General features: G+C 41.7%; 1 protein-coding gene across 4 annotated transcripts in view; it reads right to left on the bottom strand.

Annotated features, from left to right (window-relative positions):
* Positions 1-17,277, bottom strand: part of tnca (tenascin Ca) — a 69,862-nt gene that overhangs the window by 13,817 nt on the left and 38,768 nt on the right. For 2 of the 4 annotated variants that reach the window (XM_046066533.1, XM_046066534.1), the window contains exons 2-10: positions 10,294-10,852; positions 7,871-9,184; positions 7,230-7,493; positions 7,009-7,124; positions 5,853-6,006; positions 4,794-5,063; positions 3,878-4,063; positions 3,690-3,779; positions 3,231-3,494 (exon numbers count right to left, since the gene is read on the bottom strand). In XM_046066533.1, coding sequence (XP_045922489.1) covers positions 3,231-3,494; positions 3,690-3,779; positions 3,878-4,063; positions 4,794-5,063; positions 5,853-6,006; positions 7,009-7,124; positions 7,230-7,493; positions 7,871-9,184; positions 10,294-10,771 — 3,136 coding nt within the window. In that variant the 5' untranslated portion in view covers positions 10,772-10,852. Of the gene's footprint in view, positions 1-1,074; positions 1,519-2,487; positions 2,887-3,230; positions 3,495-3,689; positions 3,780-3,877; positions 4,064-4,793; positions 5,064-5,852; positions 6,007-7,008; positions 7,125-7,229; positions 7,494-7,870; positions 9,185-10,293; positions 10,853-17,277 lie in introns of all 4 variants that reach the window. The other 2 variants (XM_046066531.1, XM_046066532.1) reach the window with 2 other exon arrangements.

The raw sequence follows: 17,277 nt of genomic DNA, 5'->3' as shown, positions 1-17,277 counted from the left end.
TCCAGTGTATAGTTTCCACAGTCAGTGATGGTTTGGGTGCCATGTCATCTGCTGCTGTTGGTCCACTGTGTTTTCTGAGGTCCAAGGTCAACGCAGCCGTCTACCAGGAAGTTTTAGAGCACTTCATGCTTCCTGCTGCTGACCAAATTTATGGAGATGCAGATTTCATTTTCCAACAGGACTTGGCACCTGCACACAGTGCCAAAGCTACCAGTACCTGGTTTAAGGACCATGGTATCCATGTTCTTAATTGGCCAGCAAACTGGCCTGACCTTAACCCTATAGAAAATCTATGGGGTATTGTGAAGAGGAAGATGTGATACGCCAGACCCAACAATGCAGAAGAGCTGAAGGCCACTATCAGAGCAACCTGGGCTCTCATAACACCTGAGCAGTGCCACAGACTGATCGACTCCATGCCACGCTGCATTGCTGCAAGTAATTCAGGCAAAAGGAGCCCCAACTAAGTATTGAGGGCTGTACATGCTCATACTTTTCATGTTCATACTTTTCAGTTGGCCAACTTTTCTAAAAATCCTTTTTTTGTATTCTTATGATATTCTAATTTTCGGAGATACTGATTTTGGGATTTTCATTAGTTGTCAGTTTTAATCATCACAATTAAATGAAAACATTTGAAATATATCAGTCTGTGTGTAATGAATGAATATAATATCCAAGTTTCACTTTTTGAATGGAATTACTGAAATAACTCAAACAACTTTTTGATGATATTCTAATTTTATGACCAGCACCTGTATGTATGTATATATAAAAAAATATAGTTTCACAGATTTTCTCTAATAATTTAAACATTGTTCTTGAAGTATTACAACTTTTTTCTCAAAATATGACCTTTTTGTGGCCCCAACACTCCACCATAAATAGTCAGAGGTTAAGAAACAGAAAATAAGGGATGAAAGGAAGATTGTCTTTTACAATAAAACATTAACCATCTGTGAGGAGAAAAAAAGTACCATGCCGCCATTCAGAAATATTTAGAAGATAAAAACAAATGGATGTGATGATGGATTGTGCTGAAAGCCTTGAAAAAGAAATATACGCTCCATGTACCTGTAGTAGCAAAACCTTTGAGAGGTAAAGAGGACTTCCCTTCCACCAGCCCTTGCAATGTAATATTATAGTGTGTAGAGGGGGACAAACCCTCTATTTCAGCCTTCCTCACACTTCCTGGCAGTGTGGTCACATGACCTTGTGTCACCCCTGACGGAGCACTGAGCTCCACCAAAAAGCTGTCAAACACCTGGTCAGGCGCCGACCAAGCCAGGCTTAGACTAGTGGAGGTAACATTGACTGTGAGGTCCCCCAGTACGTCCAGGTTTGAGCTTTCAGGCTCAGCCCCAGATCTCAGCACACCAGTATCAGAAGAGGAAGGAGCCTCAGTGTTTAGAGGATGGGGGGGATCAGAGTTTTGAACTGCTTCAGTATCCAGGGCAGACTGTGGGGTGGTTGGGGTATCTTTGATGCTCAGTACATCTGAAGAGGTAGGCTTGGGTGCTACAGTGAATAAAAGCAGGTTAGAGAATGAATTTGTTACCGGCTCTGCTGAGGACTGAAAAAGAACCTGTGAAGAAGAAATTGGTTTCAAATAAGAACAGAACATACTTATAATTAAAATCAAATAATTCAGCATTAAGTTATGTTCTTTTTCTGCCTAATTCCTGCAAAGATCTCATCATTTTCCCGTCTCCTTTTATTCCAGTTTTTCCAGGACCACGGTTTATATCATAAAGCAACAGCTAAGGAATTAATGTCACTTGAGTTAGTGTCATTAATTTTTGAAGGTCTCTGAGTAGTCCACCAGAGTGGAAGTACACAGTTTTCTTCAAACAGATGATGAAGCCATGCACAGCCATTGTGTTGCTGCAGTCCTAAATAAAGACTGTTGAGTCACTTGTTTGACATGCGAGTGACGCACGGTGTAATTTTCTCTGACTGCCTAGAAAATCATTTAATTGTGTAAATGGGGTTGGAAAAGACGATGAATGATGCTGATGGAATTAGTGACACAGGCTTTCAGACAGCAAAATGGTTGCATTTAAATACTCAAATGCAGGAAGAAATCGGGACAGCCAGTGTACTGTAACCCTTTGTAAGGTATTAATGGCTCGGGACAGAGTTCCCACAGTAGATTTCTTTATGTATTTGGATTTCAGGAAGCAACGTTTTGCCACAGTACTGAAGCCTTGTCAGATCCCATGTGGAATCAGGTGACAATGAGTATTTTGTGAAAGTACAATCATCTCTGATGGGTTTGTCATCATACTGTCTCATGCCAAAGGTTATGCAGATGATTGTAATAAAAAATATTATCAATGAGAAAAATAGCAGCATGCAAATCAAATCACTATTTTGATCTAGCAATTTGACCTCTATCAAATTCCTCCTTCAGTGGAAATTTGTTCTGTAAAAAAACTACAGGACAAAGTTTCTAATAAACATTCAGACTAAAAGAGAATCTTATACCTGTGATTGCAACAGCTTCAAGTAGCGCAGATCTCTGGCTACTGGTTATTCCATAAAGTTTAATTTGATATTCTGTCGATGCCTTCAGGTCTTGGATTTTAGAGCCAGTGGCATCACCAGGAAGTTGGACTTCTCTCACATCCCATAATTCCAGCGTGTCTTTATATTCTACTACGAAACTATCATAGACACTGTGAGCCTTTAGTGTCCACGAGAGGTCAAACCCATCAAACGTGATGCCTGAGACGGACATCGTTCCAAGCTCATCCTCAGGCTCCGTCCCAGACAACTGGGACTCAGAGGGGTCTAAATACACAAAGCTAATCACATTGTCCTCTGAGGCTGTAGGAGTCGTTAGCTCACGGTCGTCTGAGTCTGCTAAATAAAACGTGAAAGAGGCTACAGGAAAAACAAAAGGGTACAGGTGAAGAGAGCATCATGTAGGTGTGATCTCATTTTCAACGTGTTCATTTTATTTCCCATGCCATCTAATCTCTAACTCTAAACCCCAAAGGTTATTTCTGGTGTGCATTCTTTTAAAATATACCAAGTTAATCCTAATGGATTTACAATGACGAACAAACATTTTTAAACTCCAAAATCTAAACAATTGACTGTCTAACCGAAGTTCCTTTCTGTAAGGATGATTTGGGGGACGTAACAGCACATGCTGAATAACTAAACGTTATTTCCCTCATCATTTATTCTAAGATTGAAATGTGGCAGAATTGTTCCCTACCCACCTGTAGATGCAGGAAGAATGACAGGTGTGCTCTTCTTATGACCCCTCTCTGCAGTCAAAGTGATGGTGTAGCTCATTCCAGGAGTCAGGTTGGACAAGACATATCTAGTCGCTGTAGCAGGGATCTCCACCTCCTCAACCTGCCCATCTCTGGAGACGTACACCAGCCTGTAGGCGCCAACCTTGGCCCGAGGTTTCTGCCATCTCAAGGTCAGGGAGGTCTCTGTGGACTCGACGTCTTCGAAATCCCTGGGAGGATCGAGGTCTGACAGAAGAAGAATTAAGTGCATAACTGACTGCAAAATTCTTTCTTCACTTCTGCTGCATTCTCAATATAAATGACTGTTCCCCCCATTAGTTTCATTTCATCACCCAATTTGTATCAACAAACTTGTCCGTGTATGTGTGAGGTGTCGTGAAGGGGCGACTGTTTTGACAGCTGCTCAGCAGCTTCTCTCACCAGTTGCTGCATTTGTAGTAGCAGGGAGGCTCTCTCTCTCATTCTTCACGGCAGTAACACCGATCCCATACTCTGTCCCCGGCTTTAGCCCTGACATTTAGAGGGATAGAAGGACAATTACCATGTGGAAATATTAATACAAGCAGTGTGTGGTCGTCCTTAAAAATGTTTGTCTCTTTGACCCTTACCAGTGATAGTAGCTTTTGTGGTGTCTCCTGGTCCCCGTGGGAGCAGTTCCTCACCATGAGTCGCTCCAGAGATGGGACTGTATTTGACCCGATAGCTGCCAACATCAGCTTTACTGTTGGTCCACTCCAGAGTGATGCTGTCATCTGTCTGGGACACAGCCTGAAGGTCCGTGGGGGCATCCAGGTCTACCGTAAACACATTTATAATCATATTAGGACAATCAACCCTCTGCCCACAAACTTTAGATTTATACAGAGACATTGAACGTATTATTATGGCTATTACTACTGGAAATTGGGTCACTTGTGCACAGCCCCAAAGCCCAAATGTTTCCAGTGAAGACTTAAATCTTCAAAAATGCATCCCAAATACTTGTTCTCTACTTTTACTCAATAATTTACAGCATGGCAGTTGTTGGGACAGGTGCAATCTCCAAATTCCTCCCTGATGTATCCCTCATCACAGCTCTACAAATGTTACTCAAACATGAGGAAATTGTGCATTTTTTGGGGACTATTTTTCAGCTGCGGCTTACTCCAAAATAGGCGTTGTATTGAGTATTTGGGTGAGCAGGACGGTGTATGTGTGACTCAAAATAAACTACAGTAATAAATGAACATGTCATCCTGTGCAACTCCATGTGTTTGTAACAGATTTTTGGTCAACAATGGAGGTCTATGGCAGAGGAAGAAGATATTTCAGGCTCTATATACACAGACAGACAGACAGACAACTTGTTAGTACATTCATAGTTGGTTTTGGTCTTTTCATGGAATTTGTTGAAAAACAAATGAAATACACTGAATATCACCATCACTTCAGTATTTATCAAAACATTTGACCTGTTTGTCATTGAAACCATGCAGCTTTCAAATAAATGAGAATATAAAGCGAAATCTGCAATCACAAGCCTACCTGTAACGAATGTGGTGGTGACAGGATCACTGCTCATGTCTCCACTCCTGGAGATGAGCGACACCTTGTACTCAGTGTCTGGCCTCAGACCGTCAATGCTGTACTGCTTGTCTGGGGGGGAGATCTCCACGATGGTTTCATCTGACAGGCCGGAGCTGGGCCCATAAAACATGGTAACTCTGTCAATAGGAGCCACCGGCTGAGACCAGCCAACCAGAGCCGAGGAGTCTGTCACATCCTTCACCTCCACCTGCTGGGGGCCGTCAATCTCTGGGGGGGGGGATTGTACAAAAAACAGCCCTTGTAAGACTCAACTTGGCTCTCTCTTAAGACAAAGCAATAACGTGGATCATCAAGGGAAAAGGCTTTCATGAAATATAACGTGATTCCCTTTCACTCTGACGTTGTGTTTACTACCTGACAAATCTCCTGTGTTCACATGTGGAGGAAACATCTTTTCTCAGTGTTTTGGAGCCTCTGGGGGTAAAAGGCTACGAGAGGTTTAACATTACTTCTATCATTCATTTCTGGGAGCTTTGTCTAGTTTCAGCCTACACAAATACATGACATCAGTAATGAAATGGTGTGATACCGTGAGAGTCCAACACAGACTTGTAAACTAAATGGATTTTCCATGCACAATGAGAGTTGTTTGGGCTTGCGTGCCATATCGATTGCATAAGCAACTGGAAGCATTTCAGAACATAATGTATGGAGTAACACTGCTATAAAAGCAGAGGACAGGAGCTACGAGCAAGATTTAGTGAAAGAAAAAAATACTATTACCATGTTATGCTAGGCTGAGAGTCAATGTGTCTGAGTAATTACTCTTTAGCTAAAATCTGTTAGATGGAACTGTGGAGAGCCAGCAGGGATTTCCTGTTACTCATCTCACCAAACTACTAATATCTGCCAGACACAGCAAGAAAACGACATACCATCTGAAATGGATACTTTCTTTGGTACAAAACTGGACGGTTTTTATCATATATGATCTCACCACTTCACTCTAAATAATCTGTGTGCTAAGAAGATATTTGTTTAAAGCCTGAAACTCACTGGTAGTGAATTTTTCAGATGTTTGGGGTCCTCTGGTGTTGTTCTTGATGATATTGATGGAGACTTCATACTCCTGTCCTGGTCCAAGTCCTGACTGGAAAAACTTGTTTTGAGAGGACGGAAGAGTGCTCGCGATTTTTCCGTTTTCTTCCTTCTGCAAGGACACATAGTGCAAAAACTAAGGTTAAATATCCTGTTAAAGACTTACCCACACAAGACCAGATTACTGTGAGAAAATCAGGTTACGACAGAAAATCAGACAACACGTTTACACGCACTTACTGCGGTAGTCTTAATTACACTACAAAGTCCAGTTTACATCCAGCTGCTATTTAGCCACTGCAAGCTTATTTTAATTGAATTTAAAAAATAGTTTGACATTTTGGGAAATAGTCTTATTTGCTTTCTTGCCGAGAGAAAGATGGGAAGATCGATACTACTCTCATATCCGTCGAATCAGCCATAATTTAACCTTAATATTTGTTTCTACACAAGTTGTGTTCAGACTATTTGTTGGCTGGAAGCAGCTGGAGTCTTGTTGTCACTGAGATTTTCTTCAGACAAACCTTAGCTTGCTGTTTCTACCCATTTCAAGTCTCTATGCTTATACCTAAGTTCACTTATGGAACGTTTTTACCTTCTGGTACATAACTGAACTGAACTGACGTCACTTCCATCAGTGGCAATACAAAACACAAGTGAATAAAAAAGGTTTTTCCAAAAATTGTGAAATCACTGCAACCACGAGAGCATACAGTCATAAATGTACACAAAAAATATTAGGCTGAAGGGTCCGGTTTAGCTACGGACAGATACACACAGATGACCAAAGACATTATCCACTAAATGAGTAACAACTCTGCAGTAACTGCAAAACTTTTAGGCCTCTGACTTATCAGCTGGCACAGTAATTTATTTTCAAAGAATTACTGGCTGGAATTCTGAGCAGCAGATTTACCCGCAGTTCTGTGACATCCAGACTTTTACTCACTGGGGGTTTTCCATATGTCAAAGCAATTTTAATGGTTAGCACTGAAATAAATCCATGTTTTGCTGAGACTTTCAATAAACTGGCATAGCTTATCACCTCTCTATTTTTCCCCCTCTTGGATAATAAAATCCTGGGCAGGCCTTCAAAAGAGATGGGCAGACTGACCGTGTTGCGGAAATAGATCTCCCAGCCATCAAAGGGGATGTCCAGCTGGTCCCACACAACCTCCACTGAGGTCTCTCTCACTGATTTGAATCTTAAGCCCTCTGGCTGAGGAAGGTCTGGAAGGATGGAAACAAAAATAATCACAAAACAGTTACCATCGATAGCTTAGCCACATGAACTTTTTTCTACAGGAATTCGCAGTAAACAAGCCTGGAAACAACCTGTGGCCACCCTCGCGCTGACAGGGACACTCCTCTTGTTGCTCAGAACAGCGTAGACATTGATCTGGTACTCCATGCCAGGTTCAAGCTCTCTGACAGTGGCAGCAGTTTTGTCTCCCGGCACAGTGAACTCCAGCTGAAGACCACCAGGAATTGTGGGCACATATGTCACAAGGTACTCCGTCACCAACATCTCGTTGTTCCAGGACAGGTCCACTGTGTCAGAGGTGACCTCGCCAACAGTGAGATCCTTTGGAGGAGACACTGGAAAAAACGAAAGCAAAAGAACTCTGCTGAGGCTGTTGTCTTGGACAGTTTCTTGTGCCTTCAATCACAGAGTATTCACCATACAGAGCTAATGCAATCTCCAGAGCTACATCTGGCTGTGGTGTGAAGAACTGCCAAAAAAGTGCGAACAAAGTGCAGACAACGGCAATACCCAAACCAAAAACCTCTTTTAAACTCACTAAAATAGTTTCTCTCAAGATGAGTGGTGAGTGCATTTTGAGAATACAAGGAAATTACGTCACTGGATTGGTTTTTATAGTACATCTAGTTAACACATGGAAACTTTCAGGGTTTTTAAACTGCCAAATCCTTTTTTTGTGTGTGTGTTTCTGCACAAGAGCAGAGTTTCTTACCTTCTGAGCAGTCTTCTCCAATGTATCCCTCATCACAGACACACTGACCATTAATGCAGCGGCCTTTGTCCTGACAGTTGTTGAGACAGCTCAGCTCCACACAGCTGTCTCCTTCATATCCACTCTCACATATGCACTTTCCATTGATGCAGCGCCCCCTGTTGTTGCAGTTATCTGGACAGGCGAGCACAGAGCAGTCTTCTCCTGAGAATCCTTCCTGACAGATGCACTTGCCATCAACACAGTAACCTCGGGCTAGGCAGTCATTGGGACAAGCTTTCTGACCGCAGTCTTCACCAGAAAAGCCTTCGTCACAAACACACTGCCCATCGATGCACTGGCCGCGGTTTTGACAGTTGTTAGGGCAGCTCAGTTCACCGCAGTCCTCGCCGGTGAAACCTGCATGACACACACAACGTCCCCCAATGCACTCGCCGCGGCCATAGCAGTTGGAGGGGCAGGTCCTGATGCTGCAGTCCTCACCAGCGAAGCCCTCCTCACACACACACTGGCCGTTAACACAGCGTCCCCTGTGTAGGCAGCTGCTTGGACAGGAAAGCTCTGCGCAATCATCTCCCTGGAAACCAACATCACAGGCACACTGTCCGTTTATGCACTGGCCTCTGTTGTTACAGTTGTTCAGACAAGCTAACTGACTGCAGTCTTCGCCTTGATAGCCCGTGTCACAGATACACATCCCGTTGAAGCACGTACCTCTGCCGTTACAGTCGTTGAGGCAGGTGAGCTGAGAGCAGTCTTCTCCACTGTAGCCAGCAGTGCAGACGCACTGGCCATCTACACAGAAGCCATTACCATGGCAGTTGTTGGGACAGGTGCGATCTCCACAGTCCTCACCGGTGTATCCCTCATCGCAGTAGCAGGTGCCATTCTCACAGCGTCCACGGTCGTAGCAGTCTTTGGGGCAGATGAGTTCAGAGCAGTCGAAGCCAGTCCAGGGTTCGTCGCACACGCAGTCTCCGTCTTCACAGCGGCCACGGCCGCGGCAGTTGTTGAGGCAAAGGGTTTGAGAGCAGTCTTCCCCGAAGAAACCCTCCGAACAGATGCAAATACCGCCCACACACTGACCGTGCGCTCCGCAGTCCGCAGGGCAGACCGCGATCGTGCAGTCTTCACCGGTGAAGCCCTGGAAGCACTCACATTTCCCGTCAACGCACTGGCCGCGGTCCTGGCAGTTATTGGGACACACGGGTTCAGTGCAGTTGGGTCCCTTCCAGCCTGGCTGACATACACAGCCACAGGTTTCAGTGCTGTAGTTTCCATGACCGTTGCAGTAAGGTTTAGTTCCAACCTCACCTTTGATAAGAAAGTAAAGAATATATATATATTTTTTATTTCCATATTTTGTGCAATATGACTTCAGTGGTATTATATTGAATTGATTAGCTTTCTTGCTGAGAGTTAGAGGAGAAGATCGGTACCACTCATGTCTGTACGCTTAATATAAAGCAACAGCCAGTAAATGATTGGTTTAGTTTAGTGAAAACAAACAACTAGCCTGGCTCTGTCCAAACGTGGCAAAAATCTGGTAATTAACGTTAGCTTCAATCTGTCAAAAAACCCTGTAAAACCAAATTACACATAATAATGTGGTTTTAATCAATGGTCTGGCCAATAAATGGTCCAGCACACAACCACAACTTGTCACTTTTACACTTTAGTTGTTGTACAGATTAAACAAGATATAACAAGTTAATTAGTGAGCTTTAGAGGTACTGGTAGGTGGATTGGTCACAATTTAACAGAGCCAGGCTAGCATATTTACCATACGGACTTGAGTGGATGCTTTTCCCTGCAAGAAAGCGAATAAGCACATTTCCCAAAATGGTAAACTTTTTCTTTAAGTTGCACTCAAACTAGAGGTGTGGTAAGTGATTCTGGAGAAATCCAATACCATGACGAATACAGCTAGCATTAAGAAATGTATTGGATTATAATTAAATATCCCAACTTTAAGGCGTCTGATCCATTAAGCTATTTAGATGCTGGCTCTAGCTTAATATGTATAGCGTACAGATAGGATAATCTTCAACTCTCTCACAAAATGTCTTCCTGTTTATATCCTTGAAGGCTGCGTCATTGAGAAACGGTCCGAGGCTTATTTTAGCAACTACTAGAGAAGAATTCTTACTGTCATTTATATTCAGCAACTGCATGTCACGGCATTTAAGTTAAACAAAGCCCCATTCAAAAAAATGATGAGTTGATGGGAGTATTACACCCCCTCATTGAATTCCAATGACCTCAATAGATGAATGGAACAGATGTGCTTTATACTGAAGGAAACTGGCTGGGTATTCTTAGTGCAGCACTTTACAATGCAATTTTAGAAAGAATAAGGATTTTACTGCAGTGGCTGTAATCAATATATGACAGACAAAGCATGGGCAACAAATCACACCTACCTGTGACCTGTGCGCTGCAGCAGGCCCCTTCACCACTGCACTGATCTCTCAATGCTGAAACTTCTCCCTCAAGCATCTCCAACCGGCTCATGAGGTCTTTCAGGCCGGGCATGTTGTCGGTACAACCACAGGCCTGCCGAGGTATGTTGATGCGGTGAGTGAAGACGATCTGGTTCTCCCTGTCGACTGTGTGCTCAGTAGTTTGATGGCCCGAAGAGACTGCTGCATCTTCGGGATGGAGCGGCATGCTCTCTGGAGCGTCCAGGTTCACCGAGCACAAGGAACTGGCAGGGACATTAATGTTATAGACGTGGTTGAAAACCACAGGTTGGTCTGTACTGGGGACGGTCATGTTATGTTCTTCAGGGGAGGCCAGCGTCTGTCGTCGATGCCGTAGGATTTTCTTCACAAGCCCAGCATTTGATAAGCTGAGCAAAGCAGTCAGGAGGAGGCAGACCAGAACGCCTCTTGTACCCATGCTAGATGTGGGACGTGGTTTTAGTAAAATAAATATCAGTCTGAACCTCTGACTAAAGGCCAATCCTGGGTATTGGGGGTTCTGGAAAACAGATACAAAACAAAGCATGAAACAAATGCAGTTTCCTGTAATGTTTGTAGCTGCAACGATTAGTCGATTAAGAATGGAGTAGGGAGATGAATCATAACACTTTATGATCCGCGGCTGGGCTGGCCGACTAGCCGGTCAGCTGCAGTGGACCGCTGTCTGTGTGTCTGTGAGACTGGGCCAAACTAAAACTTTCAATATTGAAGGGGGATCCCAGCGGCCTCGCCCAACTTGTTTTTGCTGAAATCTGAACGGCATCCGGTTTGTGTGACAAGTCCATCAGAGACGGTAAATATGGAGAAAAATAAGAATTATGGAGGAAAAAAATGTTATCACAAGAGGCAGGTAAATGTGCCAAATTAACCAACCTTTTCCATGGTGCAACAGTGACAGGTACAGGGGCAGTGTGTGGTAGGCTATCTATTTTATGGGCCTGAATTGTAGTTTTTGATTGTGATTTTTAATCACTTTACAGCCCTAATATTAAATATTCAAAGAAATCTGGGGTTGAACTGCTCACAGGCTGTAGAGTGACAAATAGATGTTGCTTTGTTTTAATTGGTCACAGGCCAAAAGGCTGGGAACCATTGGTTTAGACAAATGTGCTATTCCACTAGCAACAAAAAATTAAAAAAGGTGAAACCTTTACAGTATAAAAGAGGTATACCATTTAAGTAAATACGGTCATTGTTTAAGTGGTTCCATTGGGGATATTCAAAATCTGCATTTGACCCATGCTAACTGTGCAGCTATTACAATGAAATCAGTGGTTTCAGGATCCCTTCACACTACTCCAGTCAATCTGTTTATTTACCATTTGTCACAGTAGTACGGTGTATGACAACAGAATACTGCAAGCAACTGTGGGTACAGGAGTCTACACAAAAGAGGTTTATGTAGTGTTAAGATTCATTGCTACATTAAATTTACCCTCATTTCTTGTACAGTTATCAGGGAAAACAGACATCCACTCTTCATGTACTGACGAATTAAAAAAATGCTTCTATACAGAAGAATCCACAGTTGTGCTGGCACATCAAGTTTTTCATAGTATGCGTGCACATATTTGAAAAGTATCAGCTACATGAAATAGTACATAACATAAAGAAATAGAATTCTTATCCCATCTACAGGACTCCTCCTCACCCACGATTCGCTCAGATGACTTCATCAACTGGACACCAAGAATGCTGTAATTTGTGGGAGACAAAGTAGAACTAATGACAAGCTTCTTCCTCAGCGTGGGAAAGCCTCCTTGGATTACTCACTGTTGTGTTTCCAAAGGATCTGAGTAAGCACGGGATACTGAAAATCAATAGAAGATCCTCTGTGTGTACAGACATAATATATCTGTGCTCTGGCCTCTTTCTCACTTATGGAAACTTCTTTGCTTTAAGACTTTTTCATGATATATAAAAAGCTGATACAGACTTCTCAGAAAGCTACTTGGTAGAATTTGCAGGCTTTGGATGAATTTAAGTTTTCTGTGTATTTCTAATCACCTATTTCTTTAACCACCCACAGTAAGTTTTTTCAATCATCTCACCCTCATACAAGCAGACAGGATGTACGTATGCCCACAGGTTCACATGCATGTCTGCTGCTGTGTCTGGGAGGCAGCAAACTATACCTCTATAAAGGGTTTGCATCTCTGCCAGTAATAGAGAAAGTATCCAGACTGTTTGATTGGTAGCGGCCGACAGAGCTTGCAGAAGCAAACCAATGAAGAATGACTTCCAGAGGGGAATTGTTAATGCACTGATAGCTACAAAAAGACATGTGGTGCATCTGGATTTAGGTTCTCATGAAGACTTATGGAAACTATTTATTGAAACAATGCAGATACTCAGCTGTCAGGTAATGAAAGTAGATGTTCAATAAAAGGTTCAGCTGAGTGTTTGTTGCATCTCAATGTAATCAAGACTGCATTCACCTTTTTTACCCCCCTGCCAATCGATTATTTATGAGGAGGACATATTTTATCCACCAGAGATACAAAACCAAAACAGATCATGGTACCTGCACATAAATCAAAACATTCAATCTATCAACAAAAAAAATTCCAGGAAAAAATATGGAGGAATAAAATATCTTAGGTTGTCACATGAAGAGAGAAAAAAAATCACCATCCTGTCCAGATTTAGACAAATCTTTTACATAGGGCTGAGCAAAAATAATTTCATATCATTCAATATCGATAAATATCACCATACATTTCAAATTATTATTTCTTTTAAGTTTAAGATTGATTTTTGCTCCAGAGTGAACGCTGAAGAAACCAATTGTGGTTTTAAACTTTTCTTTATGGTCAGAACAAACACTTGATGCCAAACAGTGGATCACCTAACAAATCTGAGGAAGAACATTCAAAACTATTATGATAAAATCAGTTTTCAACAAATGTGCTTGAGTAAAATTAAGTAAAAACCTTTTTACAGTCCCTTTTCCTCAACAAAATAAATATCTTAATAGGGAAAATTAAGTGCTAATTTGTTAGTGATTCAAAATCAAACATTTACTTATTTGAAGCAAATGGACCTACCTTATACCCCAAACCACAAGATTTTATCCTTCACATAATATAGCGATATAACTTACATATCGGAGTTCTTGCAATTACAAGTTTACATCCAACTCGGTACTTGAAATACAGAAGTGACTGAAAGCCAATCAATCCACAGTATTTTAAGCCTCACATGACCAACTCAGTACTCATACATCCCTCTTGATAATGTGAATGCTCAAAGACTTTAACCTATACCATCAATCCAATAGGACGCGAACACGTGAAAAACTCACACCAAGACCCTTATAAATATCTTCTAGAATATCAGAAGCTCTGTAGACTTTTAAGTGACAAAGTACAGTAACTTGTCTACTGCTCTACATGAACTGTTCAGATTTCTGACAGAAAGGTTCAGGGAAGGTTGAGCCGGTGTGTATTCATTTTTCCAAACTATGAAGAGCTCTATACAGGTTGTGATAAACTTTTATATTTAGGGAAAACCAATAAAATAGATTAAAGACAATGTGACAACTTGTGGGCTATTGGCCAGCAGTCTTTGAGTATAGCAAGTGTCCTGCAAGCTGACAGGAATAATTTCTTCCATTTATGTTTTTTATTTGGTTATGTTTGGATGAAAAATGGGTACAATGGGTGTGCACATATTTTCCAGTCACTGTCACTACAGTGTCTTTAAACAGTTGGTGTTGGAGGTATAGGTATGAAGGAAGACTCCCGTCATCAATCCTCTTTTCTTTCCCTTGTTGTCCTGACCTTTGACCTGATCTCTTTCTTCATGTGCCCCTTAACAGCATGAACGTGCCCCTTCACCAAATCTGCACAGATAAAAAAACTGGGCTCGAGTTTCACAAGTTCTCGCACATCTGGTGAGTGGTAGGATAAAGGCAGGTTATGACCGGTGTTGTAAATCTGAAACTAGGTCTAGCGTTATGTCTCCCATCTCCGTCTAGAAAACTTTACAAGACATAAAGACTGATAAAATGCGATAAAGAATGGATGGAGGTAAAGAATTAATCCCTTCAAATCCTCAGCAAAGCGTCTCCCTGCACAAGTTTCAGCAGAAAATGTGCTTTATAGCTTTAAATGTAACTCAATGCAGCTATTCTATATTTGTAAAACAGCCCTAATATGATTTTCTGATATTGTAGCCATTTATCTATATTAACTGACAATGTACAGTTAAATTGTACAAGCTTAATGTTTCTAAAAAGCCAAGAACACCTCATTCAAAGCAGACCAGGGGTTGACCAAGGACATCTCATTTGACTGCGGGACATGGGAAGACAATTTGGAGTGAAAATTGAAATAAATATAACCTGTTCACTAAGCTATAATCCAGAATTGCTGTTGCTTTAGTATTCTTCCCCCATGCTGGCAGCGAGAAGGGAACTTTTCCGCGTGGAAAAGAGAAAGTGGGAATGTTGGCCCTAGACTGACGACATCTGTTTTGGCTAGTCAAAGAAAAAACAAAAAGGCACTGAGGTCCTGTGTCCACTGCATGTAATATTTCATGTTTAACTTCTAGTCTTTGATTCTTTCTATCTGTGCAAGTCAGCCAGCTGAAGGTCGGTGTTTTATCACCAGAAACAAACAGTGCTGTCTTCATTTCACACTGCGATTTAAACCATTTCATCCATGAGAACATCACAAGTGCAGCATGTCCGGACACACTTGTTGTGGAAAACATTTGTGGCTGACAGCAGAGAGTCAGGACTCTGGTCAGCGATGAACATTAATCCGGTGCATCTGCTTGTTTGTTCATCTGCATTTTTATTTGGCGTGAATGGCAACTGGAAAGTCTGATACTCAGAGCATCTGGAACAGCTGGGAATCATGTCAAGAAAGTTAATTGGACTAGTTACTGTAGCTGAGAGCAACAATAGCTGAAACACCTCATTAGGAGATTACAAATTTCCCCACTGCTGCGCAAAAAGCCTGAAGCAGTCCTTTAGGAATAATAAACCTGAGCTTTATGTGTCCCCAGGTAAGCCTAAGCAGGGTGCAGATTTCAGTTTCAATTTGCAACTATGGGGTGCCTCCTCAATCAAGGAGAAAAGGCTTAAAGATTTGTAATAAGCGAACCTTTCTTTTGAACTTTGGTCCAGACTGAAATACCTCAATTATTTGATGGGTTGAAATTTGAATCCTAATGACTTTAATGATTCCCTGATGTTTTCTGCAGTGCTATCATGAGTTTTTATTTTTTTTTAAATGAATCTGGTTCCAGCTTCTCAAATGTGATGATTCGTGATGATTTCTTTGTCATATAAGTTAGTAAACTGAATATCTTTGGGTTTTGGACTGTTGGTTAGACTAATCAAGCAATCTGAATATATCACCTCTTTTCTCATATTAAAAAGAGCCCTGTGGAGGTTTCTTGTAATCAAACAATTATGTTTACATTCACTTTTACTCACCAAAACACAAGTATTTTAAATTAACAATTGTTAACGTCCATGTTTATTAACTTGCAGTCTTCTTCCCTGCCTCTGCCAGCACAATGAAGCAAAACTTGGCATGTTAGTGTATGGGGCTGATTGTTCTTATGTAGTTTGTATGATGCTTTGACAATATTGTTGTTACACATTCATGCCAATAAAGCTAATCTGAATTAGTGCCGCCTGTAGGTCAGTAGAATAGACCTCGCGCACGTGTACGAGACACAAAACGGGGGCCCCTCATAGAAAAACAGTTCCATAGCGCTAATAGAGGTTTAAAAATCCACAAGGAATCTGTTCCTGCTGAGAAAATAACCAGTAAATACTCAATTATGAAAATACTTAGTTGCAGCTTTTGTCTACAGCTACGCTTGTAGCTCTGTGAGGCAGCAATGCTCATTATAAAGAAAACTCAACTGTTGATAGATAAACCAAAGTATTAAACAAACTGAAATATTTTGTTCTCATGTGTTTTTAATGCTGCGCCGGGTAACAGAAGACCTCCCTACACTGGTTAATGATCAAGAAAATAAGAGCAGATTTTAAATAGCTAGAAATATCACAACTTACAATCAGCCATCTGTGCACCATCCCCCTCATAACCAACACACCTGATTCTACACACTCTGGCAGATTTACAGTGTTAAAGGCCTAACACTGACACAGGCACAGCTGACCTGCACAGTTATATAATCATGTAATACATTTATTGGAGTATCCTGTACTGTAAAATTATGTCAACCATGAGCTAATTCAGTTTCTTTGATTTAGGAGAAAGAGAGACATGAATTATTCGATATGTAAGCCCCTCACTAACTCCCAGTGTCACCATACTCAAAACACAGTGTGATGATTACTTATGATCAACCCCAGGATCTTTGTGTGTTCTGAGGTCACGCAGATGGAAACTGTGTCGGACGAGCCCTGGGGGAGCTCCAGCTACTAAACCAGCTGTCCCTCAGACAGACGTTTGCTCACTGAGACACCTATGTCACTCTGCTGCACATACGCATCCCAGGACATCTAGCACATAGCAGAGAGGCTGTAAAAGACTCCAGCCTGGATAGCTGTGAATGGGCGTTGATGTGCTTTTAGATAGGAGTTGGAATTTTGCAGGCTGTGAGATAAAACAAATAGCTTGAATACGGTTCTACAGTACATCCGCGGAACTGGATGATTCTAATCTTTAGCCGAAATATTTATTTCTGTACATAAGTTAAAACCACCGTAACGCAGACTTAGACTTCAATTAAGTAGGGCTCCTGTACTGAATGGATGGAAGTATTTTTTCTGCTTGCCCACACTGGCAAATCCTGCCACCCACTTTTCCCTTAATGTAATCTCCATGATGGAAAAATGACACACTGAGAACTGAATTGCATTGCCCAAGGTAATGAGATGAATCATCAGTCTGCAAAACCTAACCAGACACAGGGATACTTACACACACACACACA

This window comes from Micropterus dolomieu, linkage group LG13, assembly GCF_021292245.1.
Source record: "Micropterus dolomieu isolate WLL.071019.BEF.003 ecotype Adirondacks linkage group LG13, ASM2129224v1, whole genome shotgun sequence".
Taxonomy (NCBI): Eukaryota; Metazoa; Chordata; class Actinopteri; order Centrarchiformes; family Centrarchidae; genus Micropterus; species Micropterus dolomieu.
The sequence above is the reverse complement of the archived record's forward strand: the minus strand, read 5'-3'. Positions and strand labels throughout refer to the sequence as shown.